A 22,138-nucleotide genomic window follows, 5' to 3' on the forward strand; every position below is an offset into this window, starting at 1 on the left:
CTCTGGCCAGTTCCCTCTCTTTTCACTCTTTCATATCATACACATTCTTTTGTCCTGATTTTTAGATCACGTCCTTCCCTTTCATAATTTCCTTTCTCATTTAATGACCTACATGCACACCCCACCCCCACATACATAGGCACATAGAAAAATTTACATTTATTTTGAGTTCAGAAACTGTTTCCAATGAAGACTGACTTGTGACTGTATATTGGTTTGGGGGTTTTGTTATTATTTTAGTATGACACATTTTAAGTCATTTACTTTGCAGTTGCTGGTATTTTATGTCATGTTTAAAGGGTTCTTTGCTATGCTGAGTACATAAACATATTCACCAATAATATCCTAAAGGAATTTCTTCTTTTAAAACATACATGTATTGAATTTTATTCCTTTTCACCTCCTATTCTTTCTCTCTTCTTTCCTTTTGCATGGAAACCACCACCTTTAATTTGGATATAAAAGGAAAGGAACACTTTTGTTGTGTTTCAAATGCTTAAGTAGACATATCTATATTGTTTATATCAAAAAGTCTTTCGTTCCACAAACTTTTCTATGATGTTTTGATCCTTCTTTTTCTCTAGATTTTGATGCTGAGCTCCTTTGTTTTCTCTATTTAATAGCTAAAATGTGTCTAAATTATGATTGCCTTATGTGAACTTATTATTGGCTGTATCCTGTGGGTTTTATAATGTAATATTTTGCTCATTAATTTTTCAGGTGTATGCCCAATTACTATTTCAATTTCTTCTTTGTTAAATACCTAATTATATGATTTTAAGATCTACAAATGGTAGGGATCTTAGGTATCATAAAAGTTTATTATAGACAATTATGAAATCTGATTTGTACTCTTTCTATGCTTCAAAGCACATTTGAATGTGTGTACTTACAATATACATGCCTATTTTGCTTAGGAGCCAGATGATCATTTTCCCTGTTCTCTTAATTAAAAATCAAAAGGGAGAACTATCTCCCTTGTTCCACATGTTACTTGTCACTTGCATTGGTTTAAGACATCAGAAAATGCATTATAACCATTTAGGTAGGGATATAGGCACCTTTTTCATTTTTGTAGTACTGGGGATTAAATCTGGGGCTTTGCGTGTGCTAGGAACATACTTTCCAAACTGAGCCATGTTTCCAAGCCAAGCAGATAGATTTCTTATACAGTAAAGTGATTGAATATCACAGGAAAGATGTTATGACAACATAACTACTAATAGACACTTTAATGTCCTCTGGGTTCCTGTAGGAGTGTCACTAGGGCTAACACTCAGTACACCTTCAGAAACTTCTTTTGAGAGGTAAACAACTTAAGTCTCCAGCTTGACAAATGATTTCTACTTGGGGTAAGGGTTTAAGATTTCTGGAATACGTCTCCACTCTACTCCTGGCAGATTATATCACAGACTCCACTACTGCTGGGTTGTATGACCAGAAGAAAATGCCTTCCTTGTGCCAAAGAATGTCCATCTTCCTGGGATTCTTCATTGCGGTGTGAAATCATTGGACTCTAGCAGCATCTGGGTAGGAACTAGAATGAAAAGCACTACATAAGGGACATGGAGGGGATGGAGGAAGTGAAATGATGTTTGAAGGCAGCCACACATTCTGCTGTTTGGCCCCTTTCGTCCCTAGTAACGAGAAGCATCCTTGGTACATGTCTGGAAAGTGGAGAGCCAAATGATAGGCAAGTGCTGTCAAGTGCTGGTTTCTGCCTAAGATATGAACTCACAACAGCTGAGGACACAAGACTGGAACTGTCATCATTCTTCAAGGGTGAAGGAAAAGCTCTGGGGATCCTGCCTTCCCCAGGGAACTACTGTTGAGTACTGCTGCTAAGGGCATCAGTGATTCATGCTTTTCAGTTATGTAGTTACTGGGGAGTCCTCCATACTCCAGAGGACATGTTCATGCCAGGCAACCCTTGTTATTTAACCACCCAACCAGAACATAGCACAAATACACATAAAATGTGGGTAGGAGAACTGTGAAGAGTAGGCTTGGCTGGAGTAGAAGGGAGATAAAGAGGCAGCAGGTAGTGACAGTGACCATGATCCCATTATACTGTGTGATATATGAGATTGTCAAAGAATATATTGAATTTTCAACAAAATGCATGGGTGTTGGGGGTAGAGAAACAACCACACCTTGAATGCTTGCTGATACTTTTATTTATATATTTCCCCTTTACAGATGGTGGTGACTAGAAGCAGATGGATTTCCCAATCCCACCCACCCCCATAAAATACAAACACTGATTCTGTTCAGCATATACAAGCATTGGGGCATATACAAATTCATCTCATTGGGTTATTAGAGGCAGGAGTTCAACCTGTGGAGTAGTCTGAACACCTCAGGCCTAGTTATGGAGCAAGCCCATGCTGAAGGGGCCTGTCACTATAGTCTTGCCACTGGGGTGCCAGCAAGTGAAATAAAATTAAGTGCCCTGCCATGCACTTTAAAAGGTGACAGGGGGCTCCAGACTGGCTTCCAGAAAGATTCAGAGTCCCATAGAAATCCGTGTCTCATGGTTGCCATCTACCCTATGACGACAGCCTGTGTCCATAGATGTCACAGGGCTATAACAAGATTCCAAATAGAAATGTTCTGTCAAAAGTATTTTGCCAAAGGGAAAATGTTATACAAATTTAAGGGAGTTCAATTGATTGCAATTGTGTGAGTGCCCCAGAGATGGAAGTTGACAGGCTTATGGGACCAGGAACCAAGGAAGCAATCAAACCATTAGACTGTGCCTGAAGTGAGCACAATGAGGGGTACGCAATGACCACTGCTCAACAGAGTGTTCTTGGTTTCTTGGTCCCTGGGAGACACAAAGCCTATCACCTGTATCAGGGATGGGAAAGTCACTGGGGAAGTTACAGAAAGAATCACAGGGATCAAGGAAGAGGAAGAAGGAGGCACACAAAGCAGGGGAAATTACAAACATTGCACATAAGAATAGATACCCATTAGATGAAGGGAACTGAATTGGTAATGCAGATGGAGGCAGGGGGGAGAAGGAGATGGCGTGGCAGCAGAGATGGATTACTTTCCCAACCGGGCCCACTTGCTGGTTCCTCTCCTCCTACAGATCGTGGTGTGCATGCGTGTGTGCGTGCGTGCGTGCGTGCGTGCGTGCGTGTGTGCGTGTGTGTGTGTGTGTGTGTGTGTGTGTGTGTGTGTGTGTAGAAGAAGAGAGGGCAGGGAGAAAAAACATCAAATAATCTTATTTAAAGGCTTAAGGATGTCTATATTGTTATACTGTTGCTTTGTGCATTCTGGGGCTGAGCCTGAGCTGGGCCCCTTCGCACCACAATGGAATGAGAAGTGCTGTTGAGAAGAATGAGTGAAGGAGGACCAGCAGAGACAAACTCTATTCAGGCTTGCTGCTCTTGCTATCGTCTCCCAACTCCCTTGGCAAAGGGGCTTAGGACCTCCCGGGGAACTGAGGTGGTTGCCCCATGAGCTACCAGCTGCAGCCTACAGGTGAAGGCAAATCAGCCAGTAGATCGCATTAAAGAAGAAGAATGTAATGGGGAAAAGGACCCGGGAGTAGTTATCCAGGCGATAAACATGGATGCAGATGCGGCCCCGCTGCCAGCTGCCACCCTCACAACCAGGAGCCATGCAGAAGTACTTCCTGAGGACCCTGAAGCACACATAGCTTCGGCCACGCCGCCTCCAAGGACAATGAAGTCTTCTTGATCTTGGAGACCACTGAAACACCTCTTCAGAGTTTCCTCCATAGGTGACAATCTCACACACAAACACTTCCTGCTGCTGGCGTGCACGGGCACGAGCACGAGCACGGGTGCGTGCACGAGCTCGAGTACGCGCATTAGCACGGCTATTGGTTGGAAGCTGAAATAGGAAAAAAACAGATAAAGAAATGGTCAAGAGAATGTGAGTCAAGAGGAAAGGTTGCCTAGAATTTTCTAGAAACTATACTTTCCACACCAGTTCTAGGCCCTCCGGGCTATCACACTAGGTTTATTTCCTCTATAACCCCAGGGAACTTGTCCTCACTTGGAAAGCTAGACACCCACATGCCATAACCCTCTTATCTTCAGTCTAAAGTTTTGCTTCCCATACAAACACCTGGCTCTTACTTGGTAGAACCTTGGAGAAGTCCGTCGTTTAATATTATTGTAGGTCAGGAAGTTGAGCACAGTGAACTCTAGTACAGTACAGAAGCACAAGACGAAACAAATCGCAATGTAGAAGTCCAAAGCTGTGAGATAGGAGACACGAGGGAAATTCTTACGAGAAAAGGTGCCCAGTGTGGCCATGGCAAGCACAGAACTGACCCCTATAAGAAGAAGGAGTGACATTTCTATAGGACGACAGGAGAAGGCAAATATTCCCCTCGGTCAATGTTAATCTATGACATATGCCCACGCTTAATATCACCATACTTTCTTACCTACAGAGGCTCTGGCAGCAGCAGCTTCTATCTTCATCCAGAAGGAGACCCAGGAGAGCATTGTGGTAACAGAAGAAGGGATATAGTTTTGAAAGACAATGAAGCCAAACTTCCTGCTTACATTGAAGAAGAATGTCATGACCATGAAGTCACCTGAAAGACATCAAATATATCACTGCATTGCAGTACTGGCCTGATGTCCAGTGTGGCACATATAGTGTGGGTCCCTCAGTCCAGCTCATGGAAAACCCTTCCAGGGTTCTAGAATAAAGGCACGATATTTCAGTGCGGCTCAGTAGAAGCTCAGAGATGAGACTTACTCTAAGACCCATGGCCAGTTGAGAGATAAGCTGACACAAGAGTATTAATAAACCTACTTTCAGTTTCCTGATATACTCTCCCAAAATCTGTTTTTCCCAGAGTAGCAGTAGTGAGAGAAAAGTTAAAAATAAAAACAAACAAACAAAAAACAACCCCACAAACTTTACTTTCATGTTATCAAGACCATGATGGCTAGCTGAGATCTTCCAACCCACAGAGATGCAGTGTATAATTTGTGATGTCACAACATTATCTGCACTGCTAGCTCTCATAGCATGCCCACTTGGGTTAGCCAAAGACTCCTTGGAAAGCAGACACAAACACTAATTGTCTACACTGCAGACTGTAAAGAAAACAGATCACCTGCCTGGCAAGTCTGAGTGGGCCAGTGCAGGTTGAGAGCAACCTTTTCTCCAAGTGTTGGAAGACTTGACCTTAGAGGAGCAAAGCTTCTTGGTTCTTCAGAGAAAGGCAAATAAGTGACTTATGGTCAGTGGGAAACTTCCTGCTCTTTTCTGCTACTAGCCAGAATGACCAAATTATTAGTCCATCTGTCCTGGAGGCTTGACTATGACTAAAAGTCCCTTAATATGTTTGTCACAAGATGTACTGTGCTGTTGGGTTTCTTATTCTTTAAATTTTATTCATTCTGATTAAAGAAGAAACCACCTTTATTAAAAGCTAGAGATTTGATAAGACAATGATACTAATATGTATTCCAAGTGAAGAAGCAATGCCAATGGAAGAGTGTTATCTAGGATTGAAAGCCAAGCCTAAACAAAATGGATTAAAGATGACTCTAGTTCTTACCTGCTTTGTACAGATCATAGTTGGAGGATGCACTGTCAAAAAAGATGCAATTAAAACAGTGTCCAAAGGGCCACTGAACTGAAAGCATCGAAGAATAAGAGAAGAAAAGGAACTGGGGAGGAGAGTCCCAATAGAATACAAATGTATGTTCTAATGTTAACCCTAGATCTTTACATTTGACTTTTGGAAGAATGACTTCAGTTAATGTAAACTGGGTAGTTATAGGGGAAAAGAACAAGATCTGATGGATAAATGTTCCATCAACTCCCATTTTAGATGAGCAAGAAGAATTTTCTGATGGGATGAGCTGTCTATGGAAGAAAATAATCTCCTTGCAAGATGCTGACCTCTTGATCATGACAAGATTTCCTCAGAGACTCAACAGCCATCAGTGAAGAATGGTTTACTTATTACAGACAAGGCTGTACTTTCTGAGAAGCTCCAGAAGCAGAAAACTCCACTCTAAGGTCCAAGGTAGCCCAAGTTGTATGGCACTGCTGCATTCAAAACCCTGAAAAATGAGTACATGTATGTTCTAGCTAGAAAGAACTGCCCCAGGGTCAAACTGGGAGAGTTGGGACCTGACTCAAAAATAACTCTGACAGTGGAGACACTATGAATTCAGAATAAGTAGTCTCTAGCCAAAGAAAAAGACCTATTTCTTTCTCCACAGTAAGAGATGTTGCTTACCTACTGCCATTGCTTCACTGATGATGCTGACTCTGGGGCTTTGTAGTCACTAGGGCACCATTTTGAAACAGTGCAAAAACCAACTACTAAACGGAACCACTAGTGACTTGAAAGCCCCTGAGCCTTGTCTCTTCTGCCAGTTCCGATGATGGTGCTCCACCTATCTGGATAAACTAAAGTACTAAGAGGCAGGCCCATAGTTATGTAGTAGAAGAGCAAGAATCCCAAGCCAAAGCAAGCAAAGAGGCTTTCTCAGTGTCCCAGGAAAGGGAAAAGCAGCACCCATTCCCTGCCTAGTACTGTATAAGCAAAGCTTTAGTCAGGTTAGCATAAACTGCCCATCACCCAGTGACCAACAGTAGCAATAGCAGATGTTTATATGTCATCATCACACAGAAGCAAAGCAAAATAGATGACAAAAGGCTGGCTGGGTAACCTGCTCCATCCACATTCTTGTCAGTACATGTGAAGAAAGTCCAGGGTTGCTCTCAGAGCTACCCTGGGAAGACTCCTTGGCTCCTCATTCAGATCACCTAGGAATACAAACAATTATGCTCACATCTATTTGGGAGCCACAAGTTAAGAGATCCAGAGTCTGCCTCTATTATCCTTGTCAGGAACTAAATCAGAAAAAAATGTTTATGTTGATTCCACTATGAAGCCTTTGGTGAAAATATGTGCTTTACACAGTTACTCCTTTAAGATAATGTTACCGTACCAGCCATTGCAGCTGAGTAACCATCTGCAGACTTTCCAAGCCCCACTATCTACCATTAGTACTGTAGCTTCCACTTCTACCTCCTGCTAGTGTGGATCTTCCTTACCACTCAACCAGCTTGACTTGGTTCAGGGTTTGGAGAAATCACACAGAGTACCCCATCAAATGTTGTCCAAGTAGTCAGTAATACAACAAAGACATTGAACACAAAGGATGTAAAAGCCAGAGGTAGATGAACGTACTGAAGGTTACAAAAATGTGTCTACTTACCCAATCCTTCAAGGGGCTTGGCAAAACACTTACTTCTTTGCAGATGAGAATGAGGCATAGCTATGAAGTCTCAGTTTCCTCTGCAAACAGCTGTAAGTGTTTAGCATATATGAGAGAGAAGCGATGTCCTTGAGAGTGTTTCTATGGGCTCTTTACACAGCATTTGTACAAATACCTGCTTCCAGTTACTGGTACTACTCCCTCAAGCTCTGCCCAGCTCTCACTGTTCACCTACCAACTGGGGTGGAGATGATTTCAGTTTTGTTGTTCACTCCTATAAAATCAAACTCCAATAGCTTCCAAGTGTTCTTCGCATTGATTTCAAGCTCGAAATTCGCCCACTTGTAGATTATTTCATGTTCATCATAGGAAACTGAAAATCAATGTAGAAAATAGGAGTAAATGAGACTGGAGAGCCCAGCTGAGGGCCCCACAAACATGGTGTTAGCTTATGCCATGGCTTGGACTTTTAACTTTGGCTTCACCAGTTTTGAGCCCCTACCTCTAGCCTAGTTATCGATGTGTATTCAATAAGTACATTTGACCTGGGCTTTGAATGCAAAGAGAAGTAAGGCATGAACCTACCTTCCAGCATTCGCATTTCATTGAGTAAAGCCATACAGATCTGTGAGTTTTGGAGTTGCTCTGAAAAATCTCTACCCATGGAATAATTGGCAAAGTAGGGAAAGATCACTTGGGGACACTCTCAGAAAAGATTTCCTAGAGCATGGGGCATTCACTTTAAGTTTTGAAACCAAATGTTCTCAATACAAATAAGGCTGAAGAAGGTGAAAGGGGAGCACAGAAAGGTGAATGTGGAAACAGCAACACTTTAGGGAGACTATTTCACAGATGGGTTGTATACCAGAAAGCAGCAGGCGTCAGGTCATGAAGGGCTTTGAGGTTCATATTAAGGCATTTATAATTTATCTATGCCAGCTAAGAATAGATTTGAAATGATGAATGAAAGTTAACACTCTAGTCGGAATGTGAGGATGGAGGTGAGATCAGTAGAGATTTGGAGGGAACACCAACAGGATGCGTGAACTGAGTAGATGTAGGAGGTCAATGAGAGGGGGTGTCAGAGTTCTTGGCTTGGGTAACTGGGTGAATGATGGCACCCTTCAATGAGGCAACACAGAAGCGACACATTTGCTTTGGAGGCAGGAGTTGGGAAGAGACAATGAATTTTGCTTAGGACACATTCTGTTTCAAAGTGAAGATGTTGCAGAAGTCCAAGCAGAAGATGGTTAAAGCCCTGCATCAATGCAGAGATGGAGAGGAGCAGGCATACTTCAGATACACTTCCAAAGCAGGGGACTAGCTTAATGTAAAGCAAGGGTGAGGGAAGAATTCAACATAAAGCCAAAGTAATGCACACACAGCTTTGCTAACAGGAAAAGGGGTGAAGATGGAAAATGGAGGCTTATAGCAACCTTGGCACCATCACAGGAAAAAAAGCAGAAGCAGAAAAATGTAAAAGGCAAAGATGAGCAAAAGAGGGGCCCAGCATATCTCTGGATCCCCAGAAACCTAAGAAGGTACTCACAGCTAGAGAAAGACAGAGGGCAAGAGTGAGTATCCATTGGAAAATTGAGCGTGTGGAGTGAGCATCTTGCATCAATGGTCATCCTGGAAGGGAGAAAGGAGCCTCATTAGGCTGGCTCTGTGCACTTAGATATTTACTCAACATTGACCAGGGTATCACCTCTAGTGAGTGGCATTAGTAGAATTTAAGACAAAAAAAAAAAAAAAAAAAAAAAAAAAGCCCAAAGGAGTGATACAAAGAGAGGAAGAAGAACTTCTAAAATCTGACTACAAGGCTATATTATCGAAGAAGTACATGGGCCAGCCTAGATTGATTTTTCTTTCTTGTTCAACCCAGTGCTCTAGTCCTGTGCTACTTCCACCATCCCATACTGCTGACATATCCATCTCCTTCCAGGCATTCAAGGTATGTAGCCTAATTCAGAGTACTTTTCCAAACTGATGTATCTCTACTGTGCCTGGACAATTCTGTTACCGTGGATGTGTCTTTATATTCTATACCCACTTGGGATGGAATTGTCCAGCTAATGTAGTCATGCTAGCACCTACCTTCTAGACTGTGGGGCAAACAATAGCTCCTATGGTTACCAAAACACTTGGCAGCTTTTAAAAACAGTGTCTTTAAGCAGTATCTTTTATTTAAGATCTCAGTGTCTTATATCTGCACAGGAAGAGGTTGAATTCCTAGTCTAGAAAAGCTGCACAGGGTTTTAGAAATATTATTCAGAATGATATATCTACTTAGGATTCCCTAGCTAAAATTTTCTGGAAGAGTAAGAGAGTCCTAGAAGGCGAAACACTAAAGGTTTGACATACCTAACTGAGTACAACACCTTTCCATCCTTGTGGATGAGAGCCATCTGGTTGGGTATGGTGGTGTCATACTCTTGGGTCCTCTTAGAATTCCTAAAATAGGTATCCGGAATCCATAGCTGGCTCACCATGTTGCCAGGTAGAATAAGGGTCTCAAAGGTGTCATTGTAACGAAGACGTTCATCATACCAGGTCTGGTAGAAGATGATGTCAATGGAATATTCCTGGTGGGAAGGGACAGAAAACCATATACTTGGGGCTAAGTAGACAAAAGACCATCACATGCAAATGTGGTGTTTGTCACACCTTAACATGGAACCCCGAAGACAGCCTGGTAGAATTAATGGGACACAGGCCCAAGAAGCTGAAGAGGGACAAAGTACCATCTTTTGAACCCAATTCTTTCAGTGTCAGCACTGAAGGGGACTGAGATATTACCACAGCCAAGAAGTCAATCACATCCTGCTTCATTGGCACAACTAAGCATGCCAAATGCCCACAGGATGTAGTGGGCAATACCATTCTACACTTAGAGCTGTAGAAAGGGTTTCTATAAATGAGTTCCCTACTTTCTCACAGAAACTTACTTTTTGCCTTATGGAAGAATTCAAAGCAAGTCTAAATCCTGTTCTAGAGAATCAATCATCACAAGTGACATTTAACCATTTTTGTTTGGTTTTGTTTCGTTGTTTGATATGGGATCTTATTACAAAGCCTGGGATCATCTCAGAGTTGTAAGCATGCTGCCTCATTTTCCTGGGAAGTACCCTCAAACAGCTCTGCTGCCTTCCATGGCTGATATTGTGGCCTCTCCTCTCTAACAATAGGCAGAGGCCTCATACTATTGACATATCCTTAGGCTTGCATCCATCTAGGATTACAAAGAGGAAAGCAACATATGTTTGGGTGCAGGAATTTTCCACTGTCCTGTCCTGAAAAGAAAATAATATTCTCAAACAGGTAGCACATTGTATTCATCAATAAGCCCCTGGGCTATAGAGGATCACTGGACGGCTGAACTCAGTACTTCATTACAATTACATAGGACAGTGGTGCTACTCTTACTAGGTCAACACACTTTCAGTCCCTACGGTGCAAATCAAAAATCCCAGCTCAAAAGTCCTCAGAAATGTATAAGCACACACAACTCATTGTACAAAGGAGAGGCTCCCTTTCAGATTCTATTCATGGAGCACAGCTATTAATTAACCCCAGCTATTCATTCCCAAGAATTATGTTTTAAAATGAAATTATTTGATTCACAAGAGAAATGTCTATCTTTTGCCATGCTTTTTTTCTTTAACAAGGAGAATTATGTTTGTGTTTTGTTTTATATTTCCTTTCAAATAAGTGCACATAACCTCTGAAGAGTGTGCACATGAATTGATAGCTTCATGATTATGTGGTCTCTATATGTTATGGATCCAATAAACTGTCTACTAAACATCAAGAAAGATGTTTAAGAGGAAGAACAAGAAGCAAGTTCATGTGACTGACGCTTGTAGGGCAATACATTGATGGCAACACATTTGTATCAGTTTGAAACAAGCACCAGAGCTATGTACATTTTTAAAGCCCAGTTGTCTATTTTAGCAGCGTGTAAACTGAGACTTGGAGCCACACTAGTGCTGCCACTCAGAGCACCTTTACCATGACCTTACCCTGTTATTGCCTTCACTTGCACCAAAATAAGTATCAGATGGGCCTCATGACACAGGCCTGTAATGTTAGATACTTGGGAAGTTGAGGCAGGAGAATAGAAAGTTCAAGCTATGTCTGGGCTACACTGAACCAAAGCCAGCCTGGGCAACAGAGTGAGACCCTGCCTCAATGCTTTTAAAAAAAGTTACCAAAAGGGGTCGATGACGTACTTCAGTGATAGAATATTTGTCCATTACGAATGAGACACTGGTCACAGAAACCCAGACCATAAAGAGCATTAACCTCCTCTGGCCTTTACTGCACTGAAGCAGCCATCAAACTGCTAGGAGCCAGAAAAGAAAGTAAAGGGCAATGTGTTTACCACAATGAACTAGAAAAGCCAGCAGATAATAGCAGAGCTCCTGATCCTGTCTAGCCCTGTCCTGTCATGTTTTGTCCTGTCCTACCCCATGTACCCTCACAAAGAGCCTCAAAGAATTTGCACCTTCCCAGTAGCAGGCAAAAAGTCTCATTCGCATCTCAGCACATGAACTGCATGGTGGTGTATTAGAAATCTTTCTCTCCTCCAGCCATGCTGTAGGTCTGCTATATAATGTTCAAACAAGCATTTCGCTGCTGTTAAAGAAGATACCAATTATAAATTCTTCATACATCAACATATAGCTAATGGTTTGCGATCAAGTTTGACAGGTAACTAAATCTTCTAGTTTAGCTGAAATAGAAATGTGTTATTTCAGAACTGGCTTAATTAAAATCACCTCCAATAATTACCATAGTAAGAGCCAGCATTAGCAACTGGGGATGCTGTGCCCAGAAAGTTTTATCCAGACCAGTCACTCCTTTTAAGCCCAGACTGGGTATTTTCAGAGTTAAACAAAGGAATGAATAGAAATATTTTATTACAATGTATAGGCAATGGTTTTAGGTTTCTCTCTACTATTTTACCTGCCCAAGTGACTGGCACCAAATACTCAGTTAACCAACTCCACTGACTAGGTTGTTACCTCTTTGACCAAGAAACCTTGCTGAGACCATCAATTGCTTCAAATTCTGATGCCCAAAAAGGAGACTTGGCTGGCACAAAAAAACAACAGAGATAATCCATGACATGACATTGTCATGATCTGTGGCTGTGTGGTAAACACATATGTTCTCCTCAGCAAATGAATTAGAGGAAAGCGGGCTAAACAAGAACAGGGACTCACCCTTTGTTTCATTAAATCATGTGGAATTGTGTAGAAGCTGAAACTTCTGGGGAAGATTATGTATAATATAAGGCTTTGGAAGGCTAAAAAGTACCAATTTATATAAGTCACGCTCTTGTTTTCATGGCGAACTAGCTCTGTGTCTGATATCAAGTCGAATGACTTCTGGATGATTAGACTGAACACTTATGGCTTGTTGGGTATAAGTCCTCCTAGAAGCTCAGGTGAGACTGGCGCTAGCAGTATTAATAGGTGTTGAACAAGGAGAGAAGGTGCATTTATGTATTATAAGTGGGGCTAATGGTCTGCTGCTACAAGGATTCTTGCAGAGTATTAAAACTAGTTCCCCCAAATTATGACCCACACAAATTGCTTGAGGAATTGTACTGCCTATTGATTTCATAGGACATTCATCCAGAATAGAGCCAAGCAACTCTTGGATCATTTGCTGTATTTATGAATGTGTGTGATCTCTCCTACTTATTAGCCTATGAAATTTAGACAACACTAAGTAGGTGAAAGTGGGCAGCTTATTAATGAAGGAATCAGTTTTCTCGAATTTAGAATGGCATAATAGAAAGGGCAGAGCGTACACCTACAAAAACATCATGAGCCAGGCTTTTACCCGGTCTGTGTACACAGCTTGATTCCCATCAAGGCTACTTACCTCTGAGTCGTTGGGACCACCCTTCTCAACATCAGCTGCTGAGTTCTGGATCACGTGGTGCTTACTAGACGCCATTAAGAATGTTAAACCAAGCCCACTACTATTACAGAACTGGTTACAACCTTTCTTTGTCAAATACTGCACATCTGAATTTTGCAGAGCAGCTTTTGTAATTCATTTTGAACTATCGTGTGCTATGTTCTTAGCATCAAGGATTCCATAATAGAGAGAGCAAGACTAACGTAAAACAATTAATTACCATGAAATATACTAGGGAAGATAAACTACCTGTAATCCAGAAAAATGCATGTACCCAGAGAGGGGCATGTTGTATGACAAGAGCAATTAGTTACTATATGAGTCAGAGAAGTTGTCTTGAACAAGATGCTGTGTGAGCTGGACCCTGAATGTGAGAAAAACTAGATCAATGGCATCTTGGACTTGCACAAAGGTCCAGCTCTGAGGTACAATGTTGTTTTAGAATGTGCAAATGATAGTGTGGCTATAGACTGTGTACTTTAACGGGATGAAAAAGAACAGTCATAGCAGAGAATCTGCTTGCTAGATTGTGGGTTTGAACTAAACATACAGGAGCCAAATTACCGAGGAAGCTTGCTCAGTAGGACTGGGCAGAAGAACACTGGCGTATTTCAAGTGGAGGATGATGAAAGTTAACTGGGGATCATATTAATAACAGGGAAGGGAAGGAGGCAAAAGGACTAAGACAAAGTAATAGGGATAGGTGTACAGTAAGAAATGTCAACTACAGATATAAGTTCATCCAATAATCAGACAAAAGACAGGCATTCCATTGTGATATTTACAGTTGTTTTATTGTTTTTATTTTGAATGAAAAACTGAAGATTAGAGTCAAAATCTCAAAGGTCCTCTTCAGGCAGCAAAAGACTTACCTTTTCCATTTATGTTCTCAAGTTACTTGTGGTTAAAAATCCTCACCAGAACCCCCAAACAACAACCCCCTACCTGTTGTATTAGTAATACCAACAGTAGAAAGCAAGAGTAAGTGGTACCTTTAGTGTCCAATCTAGGAAAACTGTTACCAAAACTCTGTACTCACCATGTCCAGAACGGAAATAGGCCCGAGGCTGTTGACCAAAACTTCAACAGTGACCACAGTAGGCTTCTCTGCAAGACAGACATAGTACAGGGTAAATGTCACATAGAGGTATGATATCACACAAGAGGGCCAATCCTATTTCCTTTGTTCTTCTGTGGAAAGTCCCAGCTCATGGACCACAAGGCTAGACATATATCTTCAAATCATTCATCTTATTTTGGAATTGTAAAAACTGAGGGCAAAAAAAAAAAAAAAAAAGAAAAGAAAAGTGTTGACTAAGGTCCATGACATTCTTAATCTAGAGGAGCCATTGTGCCTTACCTGGTGGCTCTGCAGCAGTTGTTCCAATCAGTACGTGGCACCTTCATCGATAACCCATACTCCCTGCCTACAACTACATATAAAACCTGCTTTTCCTTCAGGAGAGGAGGGGGCTTTTTTCCATTAACTTACCTCCAATGCCGGGGCGCAGTTTATGGTCGTAGTTGCTCAGGATGGTGTTAAGGATTCGAGAAGCTCTTGTCAGTTTCCCACCTGGGCGTTTAGTCATGTCATCATCAGTGAGTTCTGTTTCTTCTGCTGGAAGCTTCTTTCCACTAGGTTGAGGCTCCAGCTGGGAGTGGGGCTCCGGTTCCAGCTCTGGCTCTGGCTCTGGCTCTGGTTCAGGTTCAGGTTCAGGTTCAGGTTCAGGCTGGGGCTGGGGCTGGGGCTGGGGCTGGGGCTGGGGCTGGGGCTGGGGCTGGGGCTGGGGCTCCGGTTCCGGCTCCAGGTCAAGGTCCAGCTCCGACTCAGGCTCAGGCTCGGGCTCGGGCTTAGGCTCAGGCTGGGGCTCCGGCTCGGGCTCAGGCTGGGGCTCCGGCTCGGGCTCAGGCTGGGGCTCCGGCTCGGGCTCAGGCTGGGGCTCCGGCTCGGGCTCAGGCTGGGGCTCCGGCTCGGGCTCAGGCTGGGGCTCAGGCTCGGGCTGGGGCTCCGGCTCAGGCTCAGGCTCGGGCTTAGGCTCAGGCTCGGGCTTAGGCTCAGGCTGGGGCTCCGGCTCAGGCTCGGGCTTAGGTTCAGGCTGGGGCTCGGGCTCAGGCTCAGGCTGGGGCTGGGGCTCGGGCTCAGGCTGGGGCGCAGGCTCTGGCTGGGGCTCTGGCTCTGGCTGGGGCTCCGGCTGGGGCTCTGGTCCAGGCTGTGGCTGGGGATCAGGCTGAGGCTCAGGCTGGGGCTCCGGCTGGGGCTCTGGCTGGGGCTGGGGCTGAGGATCAGGCTGAGGTCTGGGCCTGGGTTGGCGCCCAGCCTGGAGCTGGCCTGGGGTCTGAGGCTGAGGCTGGGGCTCAGGTTGGGGCTCCGGCTGGGGTTCAGGCTGAGGCTCCGGTTGGGGATCAGGCTGGGGCTCAGGTTGGGGCTCAGGCAGGGGCAGTGGCAGGGGCCAAGGCAGAGGCTGAGGCAGAGGCTGGCGTCCAGCCAGAGGCTGAGGCTGGGGTTCTGGCTGGGGCTCGGGCTCAGGCTCAGGCTCCGGCTCAGGTTCCGGCTCAGGTTCCGGTTCAGGCTCAGGCTCCGGCTCTGGCTCCGGCTGGGGCTGAGGCAGTGGCCAAGGCAGGGGTTGGGGTAGAGGCTGGCGACCAGCCAGAGGCTGTGGCCGTGGCTGTGGCTGTGGCTGTGGCTGAGGCTCAGGCTCCGGCTGAGGCTGAGGCTCAGGCATCGGCTGGGGTTGAGGCACAGGCTGGGGCTGGGAGCTAAAGACTACATCACCATGGCCAGGGGATTCTGACTGGGGCTGGGACTTAGGGTCAGAGACTACGTCATCTCCAGCAGGAGATTCAGGCGGAATCAGAGGTTGTGGCACAGGGGGAGGCTCAGGGCCGAAGTCTTCCTTATCTTGGACAGGGGGTTTATCCTCCATTTTAACGTGAGGTCCAACCCTAGAATATAAAATCAAGAAATTAAGCTCTAGGGTCCTATCACTAAGGGTTAGGGTTGATGCCTTTTGGGACAAAAGAAAAACAAAATATTTACACCACAAGGCTTAATTAGTAAGAGGTAATAGCAAGCGAGGAGGCACTAACAGATATAAGTTGATAATTCATTTTTCACAATTCTTTATTTTAGGATGGTCAACAACAAATGACTAAATTTTCAAAGGCTGTTTCATGTGAAAGTTAGTAGGTGGCATGGTTTCCATGCACTCTGGCCAATCAGATGCTGTTACTAACCTTAGCCTCACATCTGCCTGAACCACAGCACCTGAGAGGAAGGGGCAGGCCAAAGGCCAGGACTGCTGAGGAATGCTTGGAAGCATATAGAGTTGAAAATTTCTAGGATGGCTTTATAATATTCATATCGAGGTTATGACATGGAGGAAGGTAGGCTATAGTGCAGCACTTTGTGGCTTTCTGCAATGAGGAAATGGATAGCCAATAGGAGAGACCATCTTGGGTACCAGGATCAATAATGACAACAGCAATACTAGTAACAAGAACAAGAGCAACATAACAACGGTAAACACTTTAGAAATCCATCTGCGAATATATGAAATTCTGTGACAGCACTAGGGTATGAGAAACGACGACGAAAGGCACCACTGTGGTCATTTTCTGACACAGCAGTTGTACACGTATCATTTGAGCACTTTTCTGTATATGGGTTCTAATTCAGTAAAAAGGCATTATAACACCATCATGCCCATAATACATAGATCACACTTGAGTCCTGGTTTTTAAAATCAAAATTAGAAAAAAAATTGTAGCGATTTGAACGCTTACTGTGGAACTTGAGTATGAGCAAATCACTCTCAAATATAAGAATTTATACAATAATTTAAATATGAGCCGTTAATGCTACAATATATACAAAATGATATGTTTGAGATTTATTTGAAAAAACTAAGTTAAAACACTGGTAGATAGGGGGCAGAGAAAACAAGTGACCATTAATTCATGCATTAATATTAAGGCTGGTGGTAGCTATATGGATATTCAGTTGCTACATATACTTGAAAAAATACAATTAAAAGCTTTTGAAAAAGCACTAATTAACATTTGATGTTGAAAGGCAAGAGAGTGGTTTCCTCTAGGAGGATTTTAAGTTTGGTGGGGCTTAGGGGTGGGGCAATTATTTCCTTATCAAATAAGTCCTGGTCACCTGATCATGTTTACTTTATGAAAATTCACTGAGCTGTTGTTCATTTGTGATTGTTATGTTTTCACAGTTGTGTATTACACTTCTATAATAGTATTTTAAAGCCACCAGGCAACTTAATCCCCAAAATAAGAGCAGCAGACTAAGGTGAGCAGGTTGCTGTGGTGCAGACCAGGGGACTGGAAATTGGGCTTCAATTTGTTGTTTTTTTTCTTCTTTTTCTGCAGTGTTTTGAGCTTTTAGAATAGTATAATTGGCATATAAATAGGCTAAGCTGTTGCCATTTCTCATTTCTGAAATGGCTAATTCCCATATTGGGCTAAGCAAAGGCTGGGATTGGGAAAAGCATTTCCATTTTCAAATGCCATATCTAGATGATGCCTTCTTCCTTAAGGCTTTTCAAGTCTCCTAGGCATTGAGGGGCTAATCCCCTAGGCCAACACTCCTGGGGATCAGAGATCCTCTACTAGGACCACAAGGAAAATGATGTGGGGGGGGAGTGGAGGTTGCTTCTGTCCTATTTGATTTTGCCAATGTAAACAAATAACCACACCCTGAGACCTTTGGTATATACATCTCCAAAAGCCACCAAACTTTTTTGCAAGGTTGGAAAGAATAAATCCTATAAAACCACAATGGACTAGTGGGGTTTTTTCAAGGAAGCTTTTCAGACATCCATAGCCCTTTAGATGTGGTAATTCTGGATGAGACTGAAGCTCTGCACTACAACCTTCCAAATCTGGCTAAGGAGGGAAGCAAAGGAGGGTGAGGAAGACCCTGGGTTTCTTTCTCAAATCTGCCATCCTTTTACATTTACTGTTGGACAAACTGATGCCCATATGAAGAAAGGGCTATGCTCAAAACCATCCACCTGATTTGAAGCCGAGCATGAGCCAAATGGAAGTTTGGCCCAACACACTCCACTGCCACCTCCCCTTTCCTGACATCACAGGTTGCCATGCTGACAGTGTGAGCACGTCAGTGTCTGCCCCCCCCTCCTGTTGGATGGGCTGTTTTTCCCTCTTATAGCCCTCCCTTCTTCTTCATGCCCCCTCCCTTATCCTCGGCCATCTTTTTTACCAGAAAAATCCCATCTAAATGGACATGAATAGCAAGAAATAATTAGTACACATTCAGAAACATTTACCAAGACCCTTCTGAGGCCAGCCTCACCTCAGGGCACCAGAAAGCCAGCAGGGATCCACATACCTCTCCCTGAAGAGCTAGAGAACCTGTGTTGGGGAAAAGACACATTGCCCCTCTTCAAAACAAACCAATGAAAAGACACAAGCCCAATGCCATAGAGACTTCTAGAAACCTCGACAGATCAGGAAGCTTAAGAACTTGTGACAGCTCACACCCCACAAGAAACAGTCTCCAATTAAAAACACACACAAAACAGTCATCTTCCACCCTAAATACCAAGACGTCTTAGGGACATCCTTCTTACAAAAAGCCCAGGGTCATGGGTTTAAGGGACAGAGGCTGGCTGCTCAAGAGAAGGCAGAAAAGGGGGGGGCGGCGCTAGAAATCCAGGCCATAAACCACAGACCTCAGAAAAGAAAACCATTCCTGGCCTCTGACTCAGGTCTGCCCCTAAGGCCAAGCAGGGTGCCTAGTGTGAGAAGGGGAAGGGGAGGTAAGTGGGGTGGGAGCCCTAAGATAACCAAGGCTCAGGTTCCTGCCTGAGACTGGAAGGAAAACGAGCAACTGGATGGGATGCAAGTAAAGTCAGAGTTGTCTGGCATCCTGCCTGGTACTAGCAGGCGCTCCGAAAAAAGAAAAAAAAATGTGAGTAAGAGTGAATAGATTAAGAAACACTAAAACATTTCGAGGTACTTCAGCTTCCCCCAGCCCACGAACCACCTTCCTAAAAGTCCCCAGCACAGCCCCCGAGTTGTAAGCGCTAGCTCCAGCGGTTTCTGCGCGCCCTTTACCCTCTTCCTGCATCAGACTACTAGAGGGAACCAGGTGCTCTTCTTCCCGGCCGACCGCTCCAGGGCTTTGAGGGCCAGCCGGAGTCCACGACGCCAAACGGACTAAACATGGTCTCACCTGACTTCCCCGGGCTCCCTGTCTTCAGCCCCGGACGCCCGTCCTATAGGGGGACCCACGGGAGGGTAGCACGCGTCGAGGGGACAAGGGATCAGGCTGGCCTGGCTGGGCACAAGGGACCCCGGGGGTCCCGGTAAGCCTGCTGAGCACAGAAAGCTCTGGGTCGCGGGATGGAGACTTACCTCCACTGGAGGGCCAGGAACATGTTGAGGAGCATCAGGAGAACTTTAGGCAACATCTCGGCGGTGCCTGGCACGACCACCTGTGTGGAGGTCGCAGCGCAGGTCTGGCTGTTCTGAGCGAGGTGGAGGGTTTTGTTGGGCTCCAACTTTCACTCCTCCCACTCGCCCCGCCCCAGCCGCGCTCCGCACCTTGGGCCCGCCTCCTGAGCCCCGATGGAAATCTCCGACGACGTGATCTCTGCCGCAGCGAGGAGCTGGGCTGGGGAGGGCGGGCTGGGGGTGGAGAGGAGGGAGCCCTGTCGCCAAGGCCCCCAGCCGCCAGCACTGCGGCGCTGCCAGACAGCCAGGGCGGGGGGTGGGGGGGGGGCGGCGGGAGGAGTAAGGAGCAGGCGAGCCTGCAGCATGAGGCCCAGGGCTTGGGGGAAAAACGCGCTAGCGGTTTTGGCCTGGTGAGCCTCCACCGGCAGGGAGAAGTCACGCGCGCGGGCATTGCGGGTACTTTGCTGCAACCCCTTCCAGACCCCTTGATGAGCTCTGAGGTCCTTATGTGCTTTCTTACAACCTGTTGAGCCCCATCGATCTCCCCATCTTCCCCTAGCCTCACTGATTTTTCCTGGTCTCACCCCACACCCGCCCCCAGCCCTTCAGAGCACATCTAAGGAAGCTGGCCAACTCAGTACCACCCTTGGTGCAGGAAACAAGAGATGCTTAGGTGTTCTCCCTAGTAACCTCTGGTCTGAGCCATTCTACAAGTCAATTCCATGGGTACCTAGGGGACTAGGGAACAGTCATTAGGAGAGGATCAGATAAAGGCATTCACTGGAAAACAATCCCACAGGGATACCGATTCAACATTGTTTTCTGTTCAGCCTTGGGGCCTGGGTGTCAGAAGAGGCTTTCAAAAATGCCTCTCCACATAGGGCAGGCATTTTTTTCTTAGAGAATATTCCAGAGAATACCAGAAGAAATGAGAAAACCTGTTGGGGGGGAGTAGCATAGCAATTTCCTTGAAAATTAATTAATTAATTAATTTAGCATAGAGCCTTTAAATTGACTTCAGATATTTGCATGACAAGCTCTCATTGGACACCAGCAACATCCTTCTTTACCTGTTGCTCTAGAAAGCACTGTGGGCCTGAAGGATCTGTGCAGCACCCTCCCTATTGTGTCCCTCTGCTTTGTCACATTCACAGCACTGCTATTACTTTTTGAGCTTGTTTACAGTGAATGGGTCTTCATCACTGCAGTAAGATTGGTGTTCTCCCCCCAGCTCACACACACACACACACACACACACACACACACACACACTTCTCAGCCTCTCAACTGCAAGCCTGAAAGTTAGAAGACTGAGTACACAGAAGGCACTCAACAAATATTTCTTACTGGCCTGCATAAAGCTTTGTGTGGCCTAGGACTACTGAGCCCAGAAGCTGTGGGTCATAATGTCTTTGAGGGGTTAAGACCATCAGAAAACACAGATATTTAAATTATGATTCATAGCAGTAGCAAAAATTACAGTTTTGAATTAGTAACAAAATAATGTTATGGTTGGGGGTTACCACACACGAGGAACTACATTGAAGGGTTGCAGCATCAGGAAGGTTGAGAATCACTGATTCATACTCTGATGCAACAGAAAAGAAATGACTGCAAAGGATGCCTTCCGGCCCCTCCTGATTCACAGATCCTTGGCAAAAACCTGTTGGTCAGCATGTGACCCATGTAATTTCTCACTAACCTAAACATTCTACAGTACTTTGCTGTCACCATCTTAAATTTCTTAAGGATTTCTAAGCAAGTGGCCCTGAGTTTAATTTTCCTTGACTCTTTGAAGTAATATATCTGATTTTCTTGGACCAGTAACATGCTCTGCTGACCATTAGGCCCATTCACCACAAGAATGAGTTAATCCTCGGTAGTCAAAATAGACAGGTCGCTAGGTTCCCCCATCAGATTATTAGGTACTCTATTACAGGTTGAGTTTAGATACTTTGCCAACTTTCTCATAATCCCATTTACATATAGCTACAGGGAATTGTGCAAATTACTGAGTTATTATTGTTTCCTTGTCCTTCACATGTTTGCTATGTGGTAATCTTTACCAGTTCCTAGACTGGGTGATAAGGGAATATACAGAAAGACCTTATGTATAAAGCTTAAGCTAAGAGAAGGAAGAGAAGGAACTTGGAGATTTGAAATATATGACCAAGGTTTAGGAGAGCCACAGCAATCCTATGAAGACTTTTTGTCATAGGCCTGTGCCTATCACAACAAGAAGAGGGGCCTCCAAACGGCCAAAGTGCAAAGATGGGCATCCCTAGGGAATTTGAGACAGAAATGTGCAGTGATTGAGAAAGAAACAGAGGGAGTTTGCCAGAAAGCATTTGTGTGTAGAGTAACTGTGGGGAAGTAAGGTGGATTGGGAGGCTGGCCAACCTATTGGTAATACTGAATCTCGCCAAGAGACCACATGCTATCCTGTGGGCAAGAGGGATGTTTCAGAAGAGTATCCAATGGGGACACTGCATATCAGGACTCTCCTTCAAGAAGAACTTTAAGAAAGAAAA

The 22,138-nt window shown here is 44.5% G+C and overlaps 1 protein-coding gene across 1 annotated transcript; it reads right to left on the reverse strand.

The window, feature by feature from the left end:
* Positions 1 to 3,486: 3,486 nt before the first annotated feature.
* On the reverse strand, positions 3,487 to 19,624 carry GABRE (gamma-aminobutyric acid type A receptor subunit epsilon; the record flags this gene model as incomplete). Its single annotated transcript, XM_080910254.1, has 10 exons — positions 3,487 to 3,867; positions 4,116 to 4,315; positions 4,430 to 4,582; positions 7,474 to 7,611; positions 8,788 to 8,870; positions 9,603 to 9,823; positions 14,212 to 14,279; positions 14,665 to 14,807; positions 15,000 to 16,115; positions 19,569 to 19,624. The coding sequence occupies 10 exons, from the start codon at positions 19,622 to 19,624 to the stop codon at positions 3,487 to 3,489; spliced, it is 2,559 nt and encodes an 852-aa protein (XP_080766380.1).
* Between the last annotated feature and the right edge of the window lie 2,514 nt (positions 19,625 to 22,138).

Source organism: Micromys minutus (assembly GCF_963924665.1).
Source record: "Micromys minutus genome assembly, chromosome: X".
Classification (NCBI taxonomy): Eukaryota; Metazoa; Chordata; class Mammalia; order Rodentia; family Muridae; genus Micromys; species Micromys minutus.